Source organism: Halyomorpha halys, unplaced genomic scaffold, assembly GCF_000696795.3.
Source record: "Halyomorpha halys isolate HHAL.00 unplaced genomic scaffold, Hhal_1.1 Scaffold240.1, whole genome shotgun sequence".
NCBI lineage: Eukaryota > Metazoa > Arthropoda > Insecta > Hemiptera > Pentatomidae > Halyomorpha > Halyomorpha halys.
Window position 1 is genome coordinate 394052 of NW_027115703.1, and position 19840 is coordinate 413891.

Below are 19840 nucleotides of genomic sequence, written 5' to 3' on the forward strand. Positions count from 1 at the left end.
TTTTTAGAGAGGCCTGTGTGAGATAAGGGGTGTTTATTTGTTATCCATTACGGCGGCTATTTCTTTGTACTTTCTAATGTCTAAACTGGCGCACGATAATGGCTCTGCCTAGACGGTTAATGGTTCCCAGAGGGTACCTACCCTCTGTTATCTATATGTCTTTGTACATTACTTGCCTAGGTCCGGCGGTCTCTTTTGCATGCCGACAAAAGAAATTATTTTAAGTTAAAAAACTCCAGCTGGTACCTCTCATACATATCAAAAGCCACATCAACTCTGTATAAAAACGGAAAACAGTGGCGTCCTTTGGGATCCCGAAGATGAATCGTACAAAACAATTTATCAAAGGTTTTAATTTCGCGCCGAGATCCCCAAAGACGCCCCCATATGCCGTACAATAATAGTCAAAGTGGGGAAATATTAATGAAGTGACTAGGAACCTATGGGTTTCAAATGGAAATTGGTGGCGGAGGTAATTTTGACGTTTTAAAGTGGAAAAGGTACAGCGGGAGATATTGGATATATGTTGGTTTTTTTCAGGAAAGCCCTTTATCAAAAGATATCCCCAGGTTTTTGATGGTGGGGTGAAATTTGATGGCATTATCATGTAGGAACAGAGTTGGAATACTACGAACATTTTTAGGGAGGTGATTGGAGCCTATTAAGATTGTCTTCGTCTTCTCTGCACTCAGCTTCTATTTGGTTTGCTCTCACCTATTCACAAATCCCATCCAAATCTTGAAGTTTTTCTTTGGCTGATAGTAGGTCAGAAGGCGGGAAGGACAGGTATATTTGGAAACCATCTGCATAGGTGTGGTATTGGGAGTGGTGGATCTGGAGGGGATGGTTATTAATGTAAATAGCAAACAGTGTAGGAGATAGAGAGAAACCTTGAGGAACACCACGTGAGAGGGGGAAGGTCTTAGATAGAGGTTGACGTAGGACGACTACATAGTGGGACCGATTAGAGAGAAAAGGATTTGAACCAATACAAGGCACTATTGGATAGAGGAAGAGTACGCAATTTAGTAAAGAGGATGTTATGGTCAACTGTATCAAACACCTTGGAAAAATCTATAAGGATGGGGATAGTAAGGTTATGGTGTTCAATGGAGTTGAAAGCAGCCTACTTGCTTTTTGAGAAAAGGATCGAAGTCTTTGAAACAGTATTCTTCAGCTTCTGGAAATTCTTCCACCATTCCTTCCCTGGACGAATCTATAGTAAACCTTTTCATGGTGATAATTACAAGTATGACTCAAAATGTATTTTTTTAAGTGAACTGCAATAATCAACGTTTCTCTTTCCAATTTACAACCCTCTCCATGGCATTCCTCTGGTTGTGTTGTGGCTGCTTCAGAATTCTTTTAACAGCTTCCAAACATGTCATTATAATCTATTTGAATTAGTTTAATAACAAATGAAACATTTAATACGAAAACTAATTTAGATTACATAGTGTCCTAATATCTTTACGTCATATAATTTCTATTGAATGTATGATATTATTACCAGATAAAGTAAATTATAATTAAGGAGATGCATGTACTTTTTTAACTACTTTAAAAAAATCTTAATTAATAAATATTATGTTCCTTTTATAACAGTTATTTTTTATGATACAGCTGATACATTTTTATCTTTATATCAAGTCGAATTGTCATTGATCAGTAGGATGTGTGAGGCAACACTGTAGTTGACTTAGTAGTGACGTTTTATGAAGGTTTTGGTAGTTGTTGTTTTTTTTAAATTCTAGTCGAATAAATTAATCTAGGTTCGTTAAAAATGACAATTCTTTCAAAGAAAAAGTCTTTGCAAGGAAAGCAAGAAGTTGAAACGACGGAGGCTACTGCTCATCATGGAGGGAATATTTCTATTCCTTTAGGGTCAATCCCCAATCATTCACAGGTGAAATATCTTTTTATCTTCATTATACTGTTAATGATATAGTTCAGATGAAATTGCATATCTATTGCACAATTTATGGCATTTCCGTTTCTTGTAAACATTTTTCTACATACCCCAATTAATGTAGTTTTAACATATATGTTTATTGGCTATTGACAACAGTTTAGTTTTGGAGGTTAAAGGTTTATTAGGGTAGATTCTTTTGTAAACATAGCTGGTTAGGGTTATTAATATACTGAATATCACATTTAAGCTCTTAAAACATTTCCTGTATTCATACTTCGCTTTTATTGTGATTTTGTATTACAGCACTATTTGGGGAGGTGCTGGTTCGTAATGCAACTTGTTCATTAAGAAACTTCAGTTTCTATTAATTATTGGTTTGTCAATACTGGTATTATGTTTACTTGTTAAAATCAGAGTAATTCAGTATTAATTTTTACAGGAGTAAGGAGTTTCATATCAATTTATTTATTTCCAAGCATATTAAGAACCTTATGTTTAAGACAATCCTTAGTTTATTCACAGTTCTTGGTTTTTATTTTATTTAAACTTTTTTTATTTTTATTTACAAGCAAATATGGCATTAATTTATTTAGGAGTTTGTATTGAGTGTTTATCAAAAGTTAATACTGATGATTTTCTTCGTTGTCATGGTTGCCAGCTGAGTGTTAGCAGTGCTATTGTATGTATGTTCAAGTTTTAGCTGTAATATAATGCAATCTATCCAGTCTATGAAAAATTAGATTTTTTGCTGTACTGTTGACACTGTTAATCTTAAGGCGTTCATATTTAAATTGCAAGAATTAAAATAAGAGTTGATATTAGTTACTTATTCTTATTCCTTTTTTCTAACCGATTTATGTAGTGCAATTTATTCAGAAGAATTGGGTCTTGATAAATATAATATTTTTTAGAAAGACATGGCTGGGACTGTGATATTAATAATTACAAAAGTGGTGATAGAGTTCTTATTACCATATGAAAGAGATCTGAATGCTCACGAACTTAAAATTAAAAAGTACAAATGTAGATAAGTTATTCATCTGCATTTAAATTGGCTGTAAGCCTATCCTAATTGGTGCTTTCTTTATTCTTCCATATTCAAAGCCTCAACTATATCTTGATAGTTGTTTTATTATTGAAGAACTCTTTCTCACATCCAGTTCAATGATTCATTTATCATTGGTGATATCAATATTCCCTTATTGGATTGGTTTTATGAACATTCCTTGTACTCTCATACCTTCCTGGAGGTTAGACAAACTGTTTTTGTTGCATATAACTATTGAAACAGGTAGTTGGATGTAATATTTTCTACCAATAAGTGCATGCAGGTTAATTCAGCATCTGAACTAACTCTTTAGATTGAAGTATGTATTTTGATAATAAGACTGCAAATGATAACCAAGGTTTAGTTAATTTTTTTGCTCAATCTGTATTTTGTATGTTGTTCTAACCAAACAAACAATACCCTGAATTTGTCCTTCATAAACGTTAATTTATTTATTATCAGATTTGATGGCGATGAAGTTGAAAAGCAACTGTTATTAGTTAAATATAAAAAAACTGGTCCTGATAAATTCCCTTCTGTTGTTTTAAAGTTTTGCTCACTTTCACTAGTACCAGTATTAACTGTCCTCTTCTATTTATTTCTATTATATCAACTATCCTCTAAATTGGAATGGACACAAATGTTGGTTAAGGTTACTGATAACAAATTAAGGGAAATCAGAAGTGATCCTCTTGGATATCATCTACTAGAAATGTATGCTGAGAGGAGATGATTTTGATGGGCATTCTAATAGGTCATACACACCTGACCCATGGTTATCTTATGGCCCACGATTCTCCACCTGTTTGCCAAACATGCAGAACGTGACTTACCGTTAAATACACTTTAACTGAATGCCGAGCATACGACTCCCTCAAATCTTTATATGGTTTACCAGCTGACATCCATCCTATTTTGTAGGATAGTAAGCAGGCTATGAAAAATATTTTTGAGTTTCTCAATCACTCCAAACTTCAAGATAAAATTTTACTACAGGTTTCCATGTTGCGATTGTTTTATAATTCAATATAATAGTGGCCATGAATCCTTATTTTCGTTCAGTGTGTGGTCAAGAGTAGGGTCTAAGAGTATAGAATTAGAAGACTATCTTTGTTTTTTGTTTTTTTAAATATTTATTTATTGCTATTTACAACTGTATATTATATACATACATTCAGTAAATTTCATCTTAGTTAAAATGGAGTGTTACAGGCGTGTAGAGAAACTACCCATTGGTAGCACTCTAATGACATTTTACATTAGCAGGTCTTGTGGCCATCTTCTTTTCAGGCGCTTCGGAGGATTGTCAGGAATGGAAGAGGATGCAAGGTTAGAAACTAGGGGGTTTGAGTGATTAGGGAGTTTATAATGGAAGGAGTGATATCTGGTCCGGGCTAGGTCGGTAACATAGGGGAACATTAAGGTCTTTATGTATGATTTTATTTGTGACAATGTAAGAAGCATTGAGGATTTTACGAAGGATTTTGGAACGTAAGAATTGGATACGAGAGGAATTTGAAGGTTTAGTGGAGCCCCAAAGCTCAACTCGGTATGTCCAGATCGGGCTTATTACAGTCATGTAGATCAGTCTTTTGTAGAGTGCAGTCTTTGTGTTGGAAGTTTAGACCGTTTGTCTAGTAAGTGCTGTAATAGTCGAAATCGACGTGCAGTTTCCTGTCTTTTCAGTCTTGTGTGAGGATTCCAGGTTAATCGTTTGTCCAAATGTAGTCTAAGGTAGCAGATCTGTTCGACAGGGGTAAGAGTAACATCATTAAATGAAACTGTAGTTTGTGAATTCAAAAATTAAGGCAACAATGATCCATGAGTGGTTGATGCATTAAAATAATTAAAAAAGAAAAGTAACTGTCCTCTTTAATAATTCTTTAGCTTCAGACTCATTTTCTAATTTCTTTAAATTTGTTAAACCAATTTTTAAAACAGGTGATTAATCTGACACAAAAAATTATAGACCTGTTTATATTCAATCTATTATTTTTATAAAAAAAACGTAGCTGAAGTTTTCGAAGCCTTCGGAGTTAGTTCAAATTGAAACTGTTGTCGATAGTTTAATTGTACCTCAACCAAAGTTCGTTCAGTTCCTGTAGGTGTTCCCCAAAGAATTCTCTTCAAAATTTTTATCTATGATATTACATTTAACATCTTTATCTTTTTTTCTCTTTGCTGATGATTAGAAAGTATACAAGACTACTAAATTGCTTGAAGATTGTAAACTACTTCAACATGATCTTAATAGTCTCAAAAACTGATGCTACATCAATAAAATGAATTTGAATATTAATAAATGGAACGTATCCATCTTTATTATAAATTGTCTTAATTTTTTTTTAATGAGGTCTATTCTGTCTATCCTTGTGTGGAGATGCAATTAAAGATTAGGCATGCTTTTTTATTATACTTTGAATTTTTAAAAATCATATTTCAGCCATAGTTAAAAAAGAAATAGAAATAGAACCACACTAAATTTCAAATCTACTTGTCCTCTACTGATAGTTTATCTGTCCATGGTCCTTCCAATTTTCGAATAGTGCTCTAATGTTTAGAATGCGTTTCAGAGAACTAATTTTTATGCATTAGAAAGTGTATAAATGTGTTTCCTACATGTTCTTTGGTTTCCAAAAACGGGCATCTTTGGAGAAACTCCATATGACTTTTTACTTGAAATTGTTGGTCTTGATAAACTTCAACCTGAAGTTTAAATGTGGTTTGATTTTTTTTTTTAAACTCTTCAATAATATTTGAGATTGTCCTAATCTTGTCATAAACAAAATTATATTAAGCTATATGATTTATCAAGAATGACAAATATTGTTGACACATTACCAAATGATATTAGTTTGTTTCACTTGAGTTTGTCTCAGCTAAAAAATAAATTATGACCCATTTTAAATAAATCAATTAACTTTTAATTAACATTACTTTGTTCTGTTTCTTTATATGTACTATATTAAATGAAGGAACTGTAACTGTTTCATCTTTATCTAGATAATACTTCTTTAACGTTTTCCATTGTACTAATTATTTCTTATATAAATTAAATATAAAGTAACATTTTATGTTATATATTACACTTAAAATTGCATGTTTGTTATTAATATCCTATTAGTATATTTATGTGTTCTTATTTAAATGTAGTAACATAAACAATAACATAAATAATTTTTACTTATTTGTATATTTATCTGATTTTATCCCATATAAATTAATATATATTGTTGAAGTCATTGTAATTTCATTTATTACTTCTAAAACGATAAATAGTCATCATTTGATTGATTATTGTGTTATGATATTCTTCATTGTTTTATCATATTGTTTTCAATATTTAGAGTTATCCCTATTTTATCACATATTATAGATAAAACTTGCTCTCAACCACCACTTTAATATTAAATAAAGTTTATTATTTTATACTACTATATAATATAACTTAAACCTAAAGTTTTATGTAATTTTAATTCTATAGAATAATATGTTTCACATTTATTTTCTCATGCACTTTTACATATGCTAAAGTGGAGTGGAGTTTATGTATTGAAAATAATTTAATAATAATGATGAAGAATAACTTTACACTGTATTCAGAAAAATTAAAACTATTTTTCATTTTGGAAGTATTAGGTTGGTGCATATGAAATGTCGGATTTTTAAGTTAAACTTCGTATCTTTTTTCACAAGCTGTTTATTTAATCAGAATATGTTCCATTCACTTCTATACAGTACTTTTCGGGTGTAATTGTCTCCCCAGTTTGAATAAACGAGTAATGAATTTATTTTAATTATTTAAAATTAATAATTAATAGAAATAATTAATTAATTAAAATATTCCGTGGATGAAGGAATGGGGCTTGAAATATGAGCGCAAGGCTCATCCCTACCAAGCCACTGAGCACACCTTTTCCTTTTTTCCTTATGAACCCATTTTCAGAAAGATGTTGCAATATTGTCGTAAGGTCACGTCGTTTTCAAATTTCAGATGCTGTTTCAATATTACTTGATTTAAGTCTCCTCCCGTTTTAAACAAATATTTCAAAAGTGATAGTGGACTGTCACTCCCCGGGGGTCTTAAAGGGCGTCCTGCTGGGAAGGATTGCCTTTTTTTTTTAATGATCTGTTGTGTGATTGTGATTTGTGGTTCATCGATCAACATATTCGCTATAATTGTCTTTTTTTGGAAATCAGATAAGTTAGGCTACCACAGAGGGTGGGAGTGGGTGGCGGGTTTCATGCCATTTTTCAATTTCAGGCACTTTTCAATTCCCAGTAGCAAGTTCGCTCGTGGATACAGTTGGATTCGCTTCCACCAATGACTCATCATTTTTTACAGTTTTTTCGGGTCTTCCTTGTGGTTTGTTTTGTAGTGAAAATCATCAGACTGAAATTTTTAAACCAACACTGCACTTTTGATCTTTAACAGTTTTCCCCCTACACTCCTGGTTTATATTGCATGCAGCTTTTACAGCATTATTGCCAAGTTTATACTCTTACAAAAAACATTACACGATTATGAATGGAATTCATATTGGTATTAAATTCATAACAAATAACAAAAAGGAACACCTATTAGAAAACAAGCTTTGTTAAAGTGAGACTCTAGCAATGGACTGTAAGACTATAAACAGAAAGGATATGCAAAAACAAAAGCATAACGAAAAAAGGAAGAGAAATATTTACATGTAAAAAAATTCTGACATTTCATATGCATCAACCTAATAAAAAATGATATTAAGATTATTTCAAAATTACAATAGGCTATTAAAAAAAGGCTTGAGAATGGACAACTCCATATCCTTAAGCAAAGGAGAAACTTTAAAACTGTTGTAGGGGGCTTATCATTCTTGGTAATAATTATATCATTAGTTTAAATTTCAATTCTCTTGAAAGTGTGGATCAGAGACCAATTATTTATCCTTTAAAATTATTAACTATACTGTTTTAATTAGAATGTATTAGTAGCTTAAATTAATTAATTTATTTATTTGGGATAAACCCAGTTACATATATACAAAAATTACAAATTACAGTTATTTCACCCCAATTGTTGATTACTTTAGTTACAACTATGTATAATTACTAGTCAAAATTGATGAGTCTGCCAAGTATACATAGGGGGAATTAAAAATGGCGGCTGTTTCAAAACATTATAAATAATTAATTTTTCATTCAGAGGTCTATATCTTTAAAACTACAATAGACAATAGAAAATCTAAGAGAATATCATTTAAAGTAGAGTAAATTTGCTAAAATGTAAGCCCTAATAAAGCTATTTACATCAATAGTTTCGAGATATAGCTTTTTAAAAAGCAACATTCCATAAAAATGTTGTACAGAACGTAATGAAAGATCAGTACTATCTTATAGTAAATTTAACTAGCTTAAATATGAATGTTGACAAACATCTGTTCGTCCTATGGTTTCTGAAATAAAGTTTTTTGTAAATCAAACTTATCGTCCAAACAACTATAAATCAATTTATTTTAGGAAATATCATGAAAACTACTATTCCTAGGAAGGTAGATGTCAATAGTGCATTAAACTAGCTTTAATTTTAGTGCTAATAGACATCTGTATGTCACATATATCCTGCGATATAGATTTATCAAAATAAATTAGCTAACTATTAATCTTTCAGTACATTTTTAAGAAATGTTGCTTTTTAAAAAGCTATATCTTGAGAACTATTGGACGTAAATAGCTCTATTAGAGATAATATTTCACCAAATTTACTCTTCTTTAAAAAATGTTTTTTAAATTTACTAGTGTTGTAGTTTTTAAGATATAGAGCTCCGTAGGAAAAATTAATATTTTTTAAGGTTTTGAAACAGCCACCATTTTTTATTCCCCTTACCTATACTTGGTAGACTCATCAGTTTTGTCTAGTTATTATACATAGTTTTCATTAAAATAATCAACAATTGGGGTGAAATAACTGCCTTTTTTTTCTTCCCAGCTCTTGTACTAGAATGCATGCAAATTACTAAAATTAATAGAAATATAACTACCTACATAAATTTGATATAAATTGAAATTTAAAGCATACATCTAAATAAAATATGATGATACATAAATATATATTATATGCAATACAATACATAATTATAAATAATTAAAACTATAAAATTAATGCAAAATAATATATAGACAACAATAATAAAAATAAAAGTTTTAGGTCATTAAAAATATATATTTAAAAGAGTACAATCGAAGCAAGTGATTGTAATTGAAAGTTGTTTGATTTATTTGAAATTTTGATAATGAAGTTTATTTTTTAGTTGGGATGAACTCAAGTAATGTTGACATTATGCAATGGAAAACTTGATATAATTTTGTTTGTAAAAGGTTTTTGCAAAAGTTAAATGTCGCTAAGTTTGATAAGAGTTTACATGAATGTCAAAATATTGGAGAATGTTAGGACAATTGACAATATTATGTAAAAGTTAATAAACAAAAATTATATTGCCAGTTAATTTTCTGGCTGAAAATTTATCAAGACCAGTAATTTCAAGTAAAGGGTCATATGACGTTTCACCAAAGATATCTGTTTCCCAAAAATAAAAAAGACAAAAAACACATTTGTACACTTTTCAATGCTTCAATATTGGTTTTCTAATATGGATTCCTAACTACAGACTAGATTCTAAAATTGAATGGACCATGGACAGATAAAGTTATAATATAGGGTATGTAAATTTGAAATTAAGTGTGGTTCTACTTGTTAATATTGTAATCCTAAATTTATTGAGAAATATGAAAGGCATATGTTCATATGCCCATGTATGTTTTTCGCCGCCATATTTTGCTTGTACCTTGTGTGAGTGAACTGAGTCATGAGATGAGTTCATGAGTAATAAAACCTTGTTGTTCTCGAATGTAGTTTTATTTATAAACCAACATTGGTTATGGGCCCAGGCTACGACATTCGAGAGACATTAAAAGTTCTAGAAATCTAGGACCATGTTAGAGGACTCAGGTCTGGATCTAAGATATTGGAGAGAAGCTGTGAGTACAGCCACTTATCTTAAAAATCGAAGCCCTACTAAAGCTCTCTATTATAAATTACCGGAGGAAATTTGGTCAGGTAGAAAAGTTAACTTATCTTATCTCAAAACCTTTGGGTGTAAAGCCATGAGATTTATACTTAAGGGAAATAGGAAAAAATTGGATACCAAGAATGATGATAGAAGAGTGCATTTTTGTCGGGTACCTTGATGGCTGTAAAGCATACAGACTTATCAATCCTTCAAACCCAAAGCGAGTTATTTCCAGGAATGTAAAATTTATAGAGAAGGCAACTTCACTTGAGAAACCGAATGAAATCTCAAAATCGTCCAGTGAAATTCCTATTGTTTTTTCTTAGCAATCAAATAAATTAGAAATTAAAAAACCTGATGACGAAGTAGCGTACAATGAAGAACTGGACAGTGAGAGCCATTTTATGGTTTCGAAAGTGAGGTTGAGGATGTTGATAACAATATTGAACCCACAGAAGAGGAGGATATGACTATTCCTAGGAGATCGAAACGCCACTGTGAAACCAAGACCTTTCCTGGATTTGAATTATACTTAACCTCAAATGAAGAACTAAATGCGGAGGACATTGATGGACCCTATAAGGAAATGTGGGTGGCTGCTATGAGAAGGGAGATGGACGCTCTGGAACTAAACAACACATTCCAATAAATTGAAACATTCTATCATGATAGAACAAGAGCCAGGGTGAAAAAAGGCAGTTATTTCACCCCAATTTTTTATTACTTTAGTGAAAACTATGTATAACTACTAGTCAAAATTGATGAATCTGCCGAATATATGTAGGGGAAATACAAAATGGTTGCTGTTTCAAATCGTTAATAAAAATTATATTTGAGTTCGGAGCTCCATATCTTTAGAATTGTCAACAACACTAAAAAACCTAATAGAACGTCATTTATAGAAGAGTAAATTTTCTAAAATGTGAGCCTTACTAGAGCTTTTAACGTTCAATAGTTCTCAAGATATAGCTCTTTAAAAACCAACATTTGATAAAAAATATACTGAATAATCAGTAGTTAGTGAAGTTATGTTGAGAAATCTATTTCTCCAAACCATCCGACGTACAAATGTCTATTAACACTAAAATTAAAGCTAGTTTAATGTACTATAAAGTAGTATATTACCTTTACCTCCGTAGTAGTTTTTTTTTTCATGATGTTCCACGAAATGAATTCTCAAAATATTGATTTCTAGCTGTTCGGTCAAACATTTTGGGCTTATGAAAACATATATCTCAGGAACCACAAGACGTACAAATGTCTGTCAGCACTCAAATTAAAGTTAGTTAAATGTACTATAAAGTAGCTTATTACGTTTATGTTTGTAGGAGAAGTAGTTTTCATAATATTTGACAAAATCAATTCGCAAAATTTTTATTTCTAGTTGTTCGGACAAACTTCTTGGATTTATGAAAAACAACATATCAGGAAGTATTGCACGCACAGATGTCTGCCAGCAGTCCAATTAAAGCTAGTTTGATGTACTATAAAGTTGTTTATTACATGTATCTTCGGGGGGGGGGGGAGGGTTGTAGTTTTCATGATATGTGCTAAAATAAATTGATTTTGATAAACTTTCAACACAAATTGTTATATAATTACCCCAAAGTGCTGTAACACAAGTCCAACTAATCGTTATTTGCAAATGAATTTACTTGAGTCGGGCATTCATCTTCGACTTTTCTTAGTCATGTAAATTGAAATGACTTTAACACGACTACTACCTCTAACCAATGTTATGTTTCGTGTAGACTAGTGGGCAACAAACGTTTCAAGCTGAAGAGCCAAATTTATCATTAAAGAGGTTGGGACAAATTTAAAAGATATATTTTAACAAATAATTGTTTTAATATAACTTATTCAATAGTCAATTCATTTTGGAAAACGTTTTGACTTGACAAATTACAAATGAGAAAGGGGTCGTACGTGCAAAATGTCATAAATTTTCCTCTTTCCAATATGTTGTAAGAACCTTGTCAGAAACAGAAATATTGGAATATCATGGTATACCATGATATTCGCACATGAATATGAATTTTGAACATGAAATTTCTGAAGAAAATGTTTGAAGAGCTTTATCTTAGGAAGTAATTGTACGCTGTGATTGATGACGATCCTTAGTACCGGTACCTTTTCTAATACACCTTATAAATATTTACTCTCTTAGTTCACTATAGAGAAAATCAATTTTAATATCAAACTGCATAAGTCCAGTTCCTCCGATGCAGTGACACTTAGTATTGCCCTGACAGTATCCCATCTAATAGTCGGACTAAATGTTTCAGTAAAGCCCATCCTCTGAGAAAAACCTTGGCTACTGAACGAGCCTTGTTACGTTCAACAGTCTTTTCTTTCGGCTAGTCCACCAAAATCCAGGTCTCCTTTCTTCAAGAGCTATCTCTTCTCTCATAGCGTTCTAACTATCATCAGCGTTTTCATTTATAATGGCTTCGTTGTTTGACTTTCAGTTGTTTTATTGCCGCCTTTTTCCATGCCAGACTTCATACGATGAAACATTACATAGACGAAAGTCCCGTTCTGTTGAGAACGTTAGATGCGCCCACAACTTCTCTGATAAACCATTCAAGAAGGGTGCTTTTCTCCTTCTCAGTTGCGCCATTTTGTTCCTGCGTAATGTTGTTATCATTGAAATTCACGACATTATAAAGGGAAAAACAAATTATTATTTCTTTGCTGTTAAATTTTAACTTCTGCATTTTAGATATTTTATTTTTAAAACCACTTGTCCACAAGCAGGCCTTACATTCATACTAATGGTGATTTTGGTAAGTTTTGATGATAATTAACTATGAAACAGAAAATCACAATGGACCTCATTTCCTTATATATACAAACAGGTTATATTGAGGATGGGTCATCAATTCGTCCCAGTTATGTTTTCAGTAAAAACGATTACTGGCAGCTCTTAATACTGTAAGTAGCCTCAGAGACCATTTTACGATCAAATGGTTTATTAAATATATGCCGATAAGAAAATTGCTTTTGTCCAGCTAGATGTCTCATTTAGTCCTCTGTGGAGCGGGTGCACGCCAGACCATCCGGCGAAAGCTTAGCGCCACGGAAGTAAGTAATAATAAAGTATACAAACAAACAAAAAAATTAGAAAAAAAAGTTTTTATGAAAGCGATGTAAAAAAAAAAAAGAATGTTTTCTTGGCAAAGTAATTTAAATTTATTTTCATTATCATTTAAAAGCAGTGAATATGAATTATAGAAATGCAAATGTTTTACCAGGTCCACTTCGCTATGTCTTGTGCTCTAAATTGTTTCAATAGTTTACCTCCTCTGTTAGTCCAGTCTGTTAAAAAAATACATTTTATTAATTGTATTGCATTGAAGGCTGTATCAAAGAGACCATGATCATAAGATTGCTAGGATGTTTACAGGAACTTAAGTGTGTTTTGTTTAATGGTATGTTATAGAAAGAGTTATTGTTATATGTTCAATAAATAGAAGTCTTTCAAGAAGGTAGGGAGAGAAAAACACTTTATTAAAAACGTTGTGCTGTCCAACTACAATGGGTTGCCTCATAAAGAGCATACTAGTAAAAAAAAAAACAGTTTGTTTTCAAACCTATATATATATAAATAGTCACTGTATAAAAAATTGAATTATATGCTAGTAATTCATGATTTTTTAAAATTGTTTTTATTCTATTTCCTATTTATACTTTTCTTTTTTTAATAATTTGTGTATGTTATTATTATAATTATTATATGTATTCCATTATTTTCAGTTTTATAACTTTTTCTTTTACCTGAAAAGGAATTTTTTTTTGTCATCAAACATAGAATAGAATTATAATCAACAGTATAAAAAATAATAAAATTTTAAACTTAGCAAAAAATATATACCTAAACTCAATCAAGTTAGAATCTTGAACCTAACATTAAAAAAATAGAATAGTGATCAGTTTTATATCTTTGTGAAAATTATATATTATTAAAAAAATGGTTTTGAAAAATATCCTATAATTTCTAGTTGTACCGAAAGATCCACTATTTGTTAACGAGTTTTAATCTATTTTATGGAATGCAAAAATGTAGCCACAGTTTTCCGCTCTAAACCTCAACTATTAGTGTCTTTAGATAAAGAAGTTACAGAAATTTTATATAAATTTAAGTTACGTCAATTTTTGATTAAACTCATTTTACTAAACCCAATAATTATCGAGATACAAGTAAATAATTGATAAAACACAATGTTTTTAACACTTCAACCTCCCTTCTACATCCCGACCCCGACTCACAAACTAATGAGACTTAAACGAGCATAATAGTCCAAGAGCCCGAGAAAAGAAAAAAAGCAGTTGTTCCAACCCAATTTTTGAAAACTTCAGTGAAATCTATATACAGTTAAGAGTCAAAATATATGACTCCGTCAACCATAGTTAGGAGAGTAACAAAATGGTGACTGTTCTAAAAGTTGGAAAAAAATCATTCTTAAGATATTTCAAGCAAAAATAAAATGGCTTATTAGCTTGTTATTTCCGTTAGAAAAAGGTTTAATTTTTACCTTGACTATGCATAGGATACAGTAAATGTCATTAATAAGTAAACATTGTAGCATATAATGTGCACAATCCCTGTAGTTTATTTTATTCCAGAGAAAAAAACCTAAAATTATCGTTCATTTTTCATTTGGAGGTCCATATTCTTTAGAGTATGGATACCTTCAACGCTATTGTATTGTACTACTAGCACTTTGAAGTAAAGTAAATTTTCTCAAATATGACTCTTTACGATCAATAGTTCCCGATATACAGTTTTCAATAAGCAACAATTTTTTTCCCAATAACGAAAAATTAATATGTTGTGAATCGATTTTGACGAATATTATAGATACTGCTGTTCCTACGAATGTACAGTCAACAGACATTAGTGCCAGTGGCTTAGGCGTAGTAGGGCGGTCAAGTTAAGCAATAAATAATAATATCTTGTATAACTTTGAACTATTTTATTTCATATTTTTGTCGCACCTGCGATTCTCGCCTATTGAAATGAGCACGGATTTTTTTATTACTTATTCTGTGATGAAATTGGGAATTTTCTTTTGTTAAATGAATTTATAATATGACATCTTGCTCTTCATAGCAAATGCCAACACCGTTTGTACTGACTGGTAGAGATTCCCCGTATTTTATTGTGTACTTAACATTATTGTTGCCACAGACAACAAAAATAAATTAATTAATGCAGACCTACTCCAATTATTAAAATTTATTGTGAAATCCAAGCTGGAAGATACTCTTCTCGCTATTGCAATAATCTCCGCATAATCCTCACAATTGCTATAAATAATACGGCCTGTGAGAGCACTTATTCAAAATTTATAATTTACGTTGTTCAAAAATTATTTAAGATCAACAATGGGTTTTTTAAGGTAAGAACTGTGGGAATGAATCTGATTATTATATTTTCACAAATATACATTATTTTTTTAATTGAAATAATACGCAATAATGATATTTTTTCTTGCCGAATAGTTCTTTGAAATTACCGTATATTTTAGTCTTTTAAATTGGAATAACTCAATACGGGATCGGCAAAATTTTCCGCCGCCCTCGGAAGCTGACATCCACACTACGCCACTGGTTCGGACAAAACATAAATTTTAAATGTATCAATTGTACATACACTATACAATAATAGCCAATTGCTGATAATGCTTGGTATCTTTTATCTCAGTTAAAACTTTAATTATCTTGTTATAAATTATCAAAGTAGGGAACAAAATTTCAGATTTTTGTAATTATATTTTAATCAAAATTTACATAAAACCTTATTTTTTATTTATGAGGTGTAGATAGTTGACCGTAGATTAAGGATTAGAGAAGTTTGTCGGGAGGGTGCGGTCAAAAGCGGTAACTCAGGTCGAAACGTCGGCATAAAATAAATAAATATGGTTTTATTTATTTATGTTGTTCTTTACTCAGATCGAAACGTCGGCATAAAATAAATAAATATGGTTTTATTTATTTATGTTGTTCTTTACTCAGATCGAAACGTCGGCATAAAATAAATAAATATGGTTTTGTTTATTTATGTTGTTCTTTGCTGACCGCACTCCCCCTCCCGACAAACTTCTCCAATTATTTTTTATTTAGTTATATGACAATTGTGGAAGAAAAACCGGAATCGTATTAAATCTAACACTGAAATATTTCTAGGTTCTAGGTTCTAGTAAGTTTCCAGATTATATAGATACAATCACTTATTATCCGAAGAGCGCCCCTTTTGGAATATTCCTGTTTCAACCGATTCCTTTGAACAGCCCTGATGAAGCCCTGCAAAGTGGGGCGAAACGTCGGAAAATAAATAGTTGTAAACTATTTTTGTTTCTCTTTTGCCCGCAACCCTGGCCATCTTCTTATATATCAATTTTTACGGTCAACTATATACATATATTCCTGTTTTAACTATACTCTTCGATTCAAGATGTTAGAAATGTGCATGAATATTGTATTCTAATTAAACACAGATGTAGTTTATTTAAAGTTTTTTGTTTGTAACTTTATGAAGTTATGTATGGTCATCTTCGGGAATCGGTAGATAAGCAGAAACGAAGAAAATCGGAGTCGTTCATCCATCGTTGTAATATTGAGTTCACTTTTGTTGTATGGATTAATATTTCAAACCGGAAGATACATTTTTTTTTTAATTTAATGTTCGGAAATCAAGATCTATTTGAAAATTAGAAAACATTGTTATAGACTCGTCGAATCTAAAACCATACAGGAAGAGAAAAAGAAATATTAGGGCTCTTAGCTACTTCTTAACAAAGTGTTACCTGATAACCACTGGTTGAAGACTTTCATCCCTTTAAATTTTAAATAATATTTCATCGAATGGCATTAAGGAATTCAATATATATTATATATATGGTAGGTCTCAAAACCTGAATTTAAAAAAGTTATATATATTGTTTAATTTATTTGAAGGTTTGCAGTTCCCTATTAGACCTAAGAAGCAGATTGCAAATTAGAAACTTATGGTACCATCTAATTTAAACTGTTCAAGATAAGAGAAATAAACTCCTTTTTATTTTATAATGAGATTATGAGATGAAGAAACCTGTATCTAGAGTTTAGCATCATTCATTCACCTTATTAGAAGTGTAAGTAGTGGGTATTTAGGTTTTGTTTCAATTAGTGACCCATGTGTTTCTCTTTGGTTGTTTGAAATTTCTAAACAGATTATGATGGATAGCAACTCCCTGTAACATTAGAACTATTAATTATATTAATATTTCATTATCATTTCATTCATTAATATTTCATTCTATTAATTATATTTTTGTAACCCTCCTCCCCTCTGTCCTATGCTAATGTTTATACAACTAATTGTGTATTTGTATACTCTAGTGTCATGTTAATGATGATAATATAAGTTATTTTTCCTTTCTTTTCATTTTTTTATATTTTATCTGAATAATGTTCAGCCCTAATAATGTTTTAACTCCACTGATGAAGACTAACTAAGGTTTCTTAGGTTTATCTTATTTCTTGAGCAAGTAAATAACTACTCAAAGTTATGAAAATGAGTCAAAACTAATAATAATGCCAAAAACATTATTAGAACTTCCTGATGATCTTATTTACAAAGTAACTGTTAATTATGCCTGCCTAAACCCATCAGTGTCTTAAGTTTAAGTTAGACATATAGCAAAGATAACACTAAATATCTTATGTTTAATATTGGATCCCTAACTATCCTTTTGTTACAGGAAAGTTTAATTAGTGTGATGTGGGGGTTTAGATTACTAGTAAGTTATTGAAGGTACATAGATATATAACTCTCTATACCACTAAAGTCTTTTATGTTTTAACCTGATATGATTGACAAACTCAAATAAGTTATTCAGGTTTTTATAAAGTCAAAGTTTTGAAATTAAGAAAAACCTTCAAAGTCTTTTATTGTGTAAGTTTCACAGGTACCACTAAACATTCAATTTTTAATATATCATCTCTAATCACCCTTACCACAAATCATAATTTTGCTCAAGGGTTATATTATTGTGATGAGGGGATTGATAATAAAAATAAATTATTGGAGATAATACGAGATCAGCACTGTTCTATACTTGATGGTATCAATGGTAAATAAAACAAAGTTTCGTTGAAATAGTCATATATTAATTAACTTTAAACTTCAATTAATATTTTCTAAGATATTACAATAAATTACAACAAACTGCATGTAAACGATATAAAAAGGCATTAAGACTAAGTAAGTAGGCTTTATATTCACAAATATGAATAGCTACTTCTATATGAGGTTTATTTTAATGTTAATTTGTCTATATAAATATATATTTAAAACATTTTAAATATATATTTAACGTCGGCATAAAATAAATAAATATGGTTTTGTTTATTTATGTTGTTCTTTGCTGACCGCACCCCCCGACGAACTTCTCCAATCATTAAAACATTTTAATATTAAGTGAAAATAAAAAAAAAAATTGTAGTACAATTTTGGCAGTTTCAGTGCAATTTCCCGCAGTAACCTCAAAAGTTATTGGTTAACTTAACAAATTATTTGAATTTTGATTTAGGTAAACCCCGCTAATATTCGGAGATACACGACTAGCTTCGGGATTTGATGAATCCTGTAGTCAGATAAACCTGGCTGATGTGCCCGCGGAACAATTGCGAAGTAGTACCCTCTTTGCTATCAATTCGAGTATTTTATTTATTGTTTGTTTCACGATTTTAATTCAATGCAGTCTTCCATTGTTATCAGGTCCATTGCTAGCCGAAGCAACGAAGACAAAAAAAAAACAGTTAATAAACAAAAAAGTCAGGTAATTCTAATTGTTTCTATATATTAATGGCTTACTACACAGTAGTGCTAAGTACATTTCCACTGGCTTTAGGAAAAATGATATTTAAGGTTCTTTCTTTTAGGAAAATGGCAGCTTTTCTGTTATTTTTTTGACTGAACAGATTTAGATTTTATACCTAAATCTGTAAATTTTAAAGATTAATTGAAAAGTTGTAATTTTCCTAAAAGAGGGAACCTTTAATAGCATTTTTATTAAAGTCAGTGGAAATTTACTTAGCACTGTAGATTTTGTTTAGGTTTGGACTGACCTTGTAAATCTAAATCTGCGACCTCGGCAGACGACCGAAAGTTGATTTTATTCTAGAAAAACCCTAAAATTGTTGACAGTTTTTCATTCTATGGACAACACCTTGGAACCTATCTAAAGCGTTATTTATGCATACATAAATATAATAAAAAATATTATACCTTTTTTGAATTAGAGGAAATGTTAAGTCCTTTTAGTACGCTGTACGTTAAAATTGACACTTAAAGTGGTTACATTTTTTTTTTTTTTTTTACTCTTACAGTATGCTTTTATTATAAATCCTCTAAACTTTTATGTTGAGGATTTATTTTAAATTTGAGGAAATCTGAAAAAAAGAACCATTTTTTATTTCTACATATTTAAAAGATTTGAGTGAAAAAAAAAACAAAAACGAATGTGAGTTCAGTTTTCTTTTAAAGTGTTGCCCTACTTTACTAGAAGAATCTTTTGGATTTTGTATACATTCATACTCATTTAATTTGATCAGTAATTTGTTTATGCAATAAAACCAATCCATTGATTATGATGAATTTTAAATCCATACACACCAAAGGCAGATAACGATAATATTAATAATTACCAAAATTATTTTATAATTTTTTTTTACCTTGGCTTTTAGGGCTCGTTGGAAGAACACTCTCAGATACATGTTATACATTTTTCGACCGAAATTGTCGTGACATGACAGTGTCACCAAATGTTTTTATTAAAATCGGTG

General features: G+C 30.6%; 1 protein-coding gene across 1 annotated transcript in view; it reads left to right on the forward strand.

The window, feature by feature from the left end:
* The first annotated feature begins 1669 nt into the window (after window positions 1–1669).
* Window positions 1670–19840, forward strand: part of Duba (Deubiquitinating enzyme A) — a 45802-nt gene continuing 27631 nt past the window's right edge. Inside the window, exon 1 of the mRNA XM_014419536.3 lies at window positions 1670–1906. Coding sequence (XP_014275022.1) covers window positions 1784–1906 — 123 coding nt within the window. The 5' untranslated portion in view covers window positions 1670–1783. The remainder of the gene's footprint in view (window positions 1907–19840) is intronic.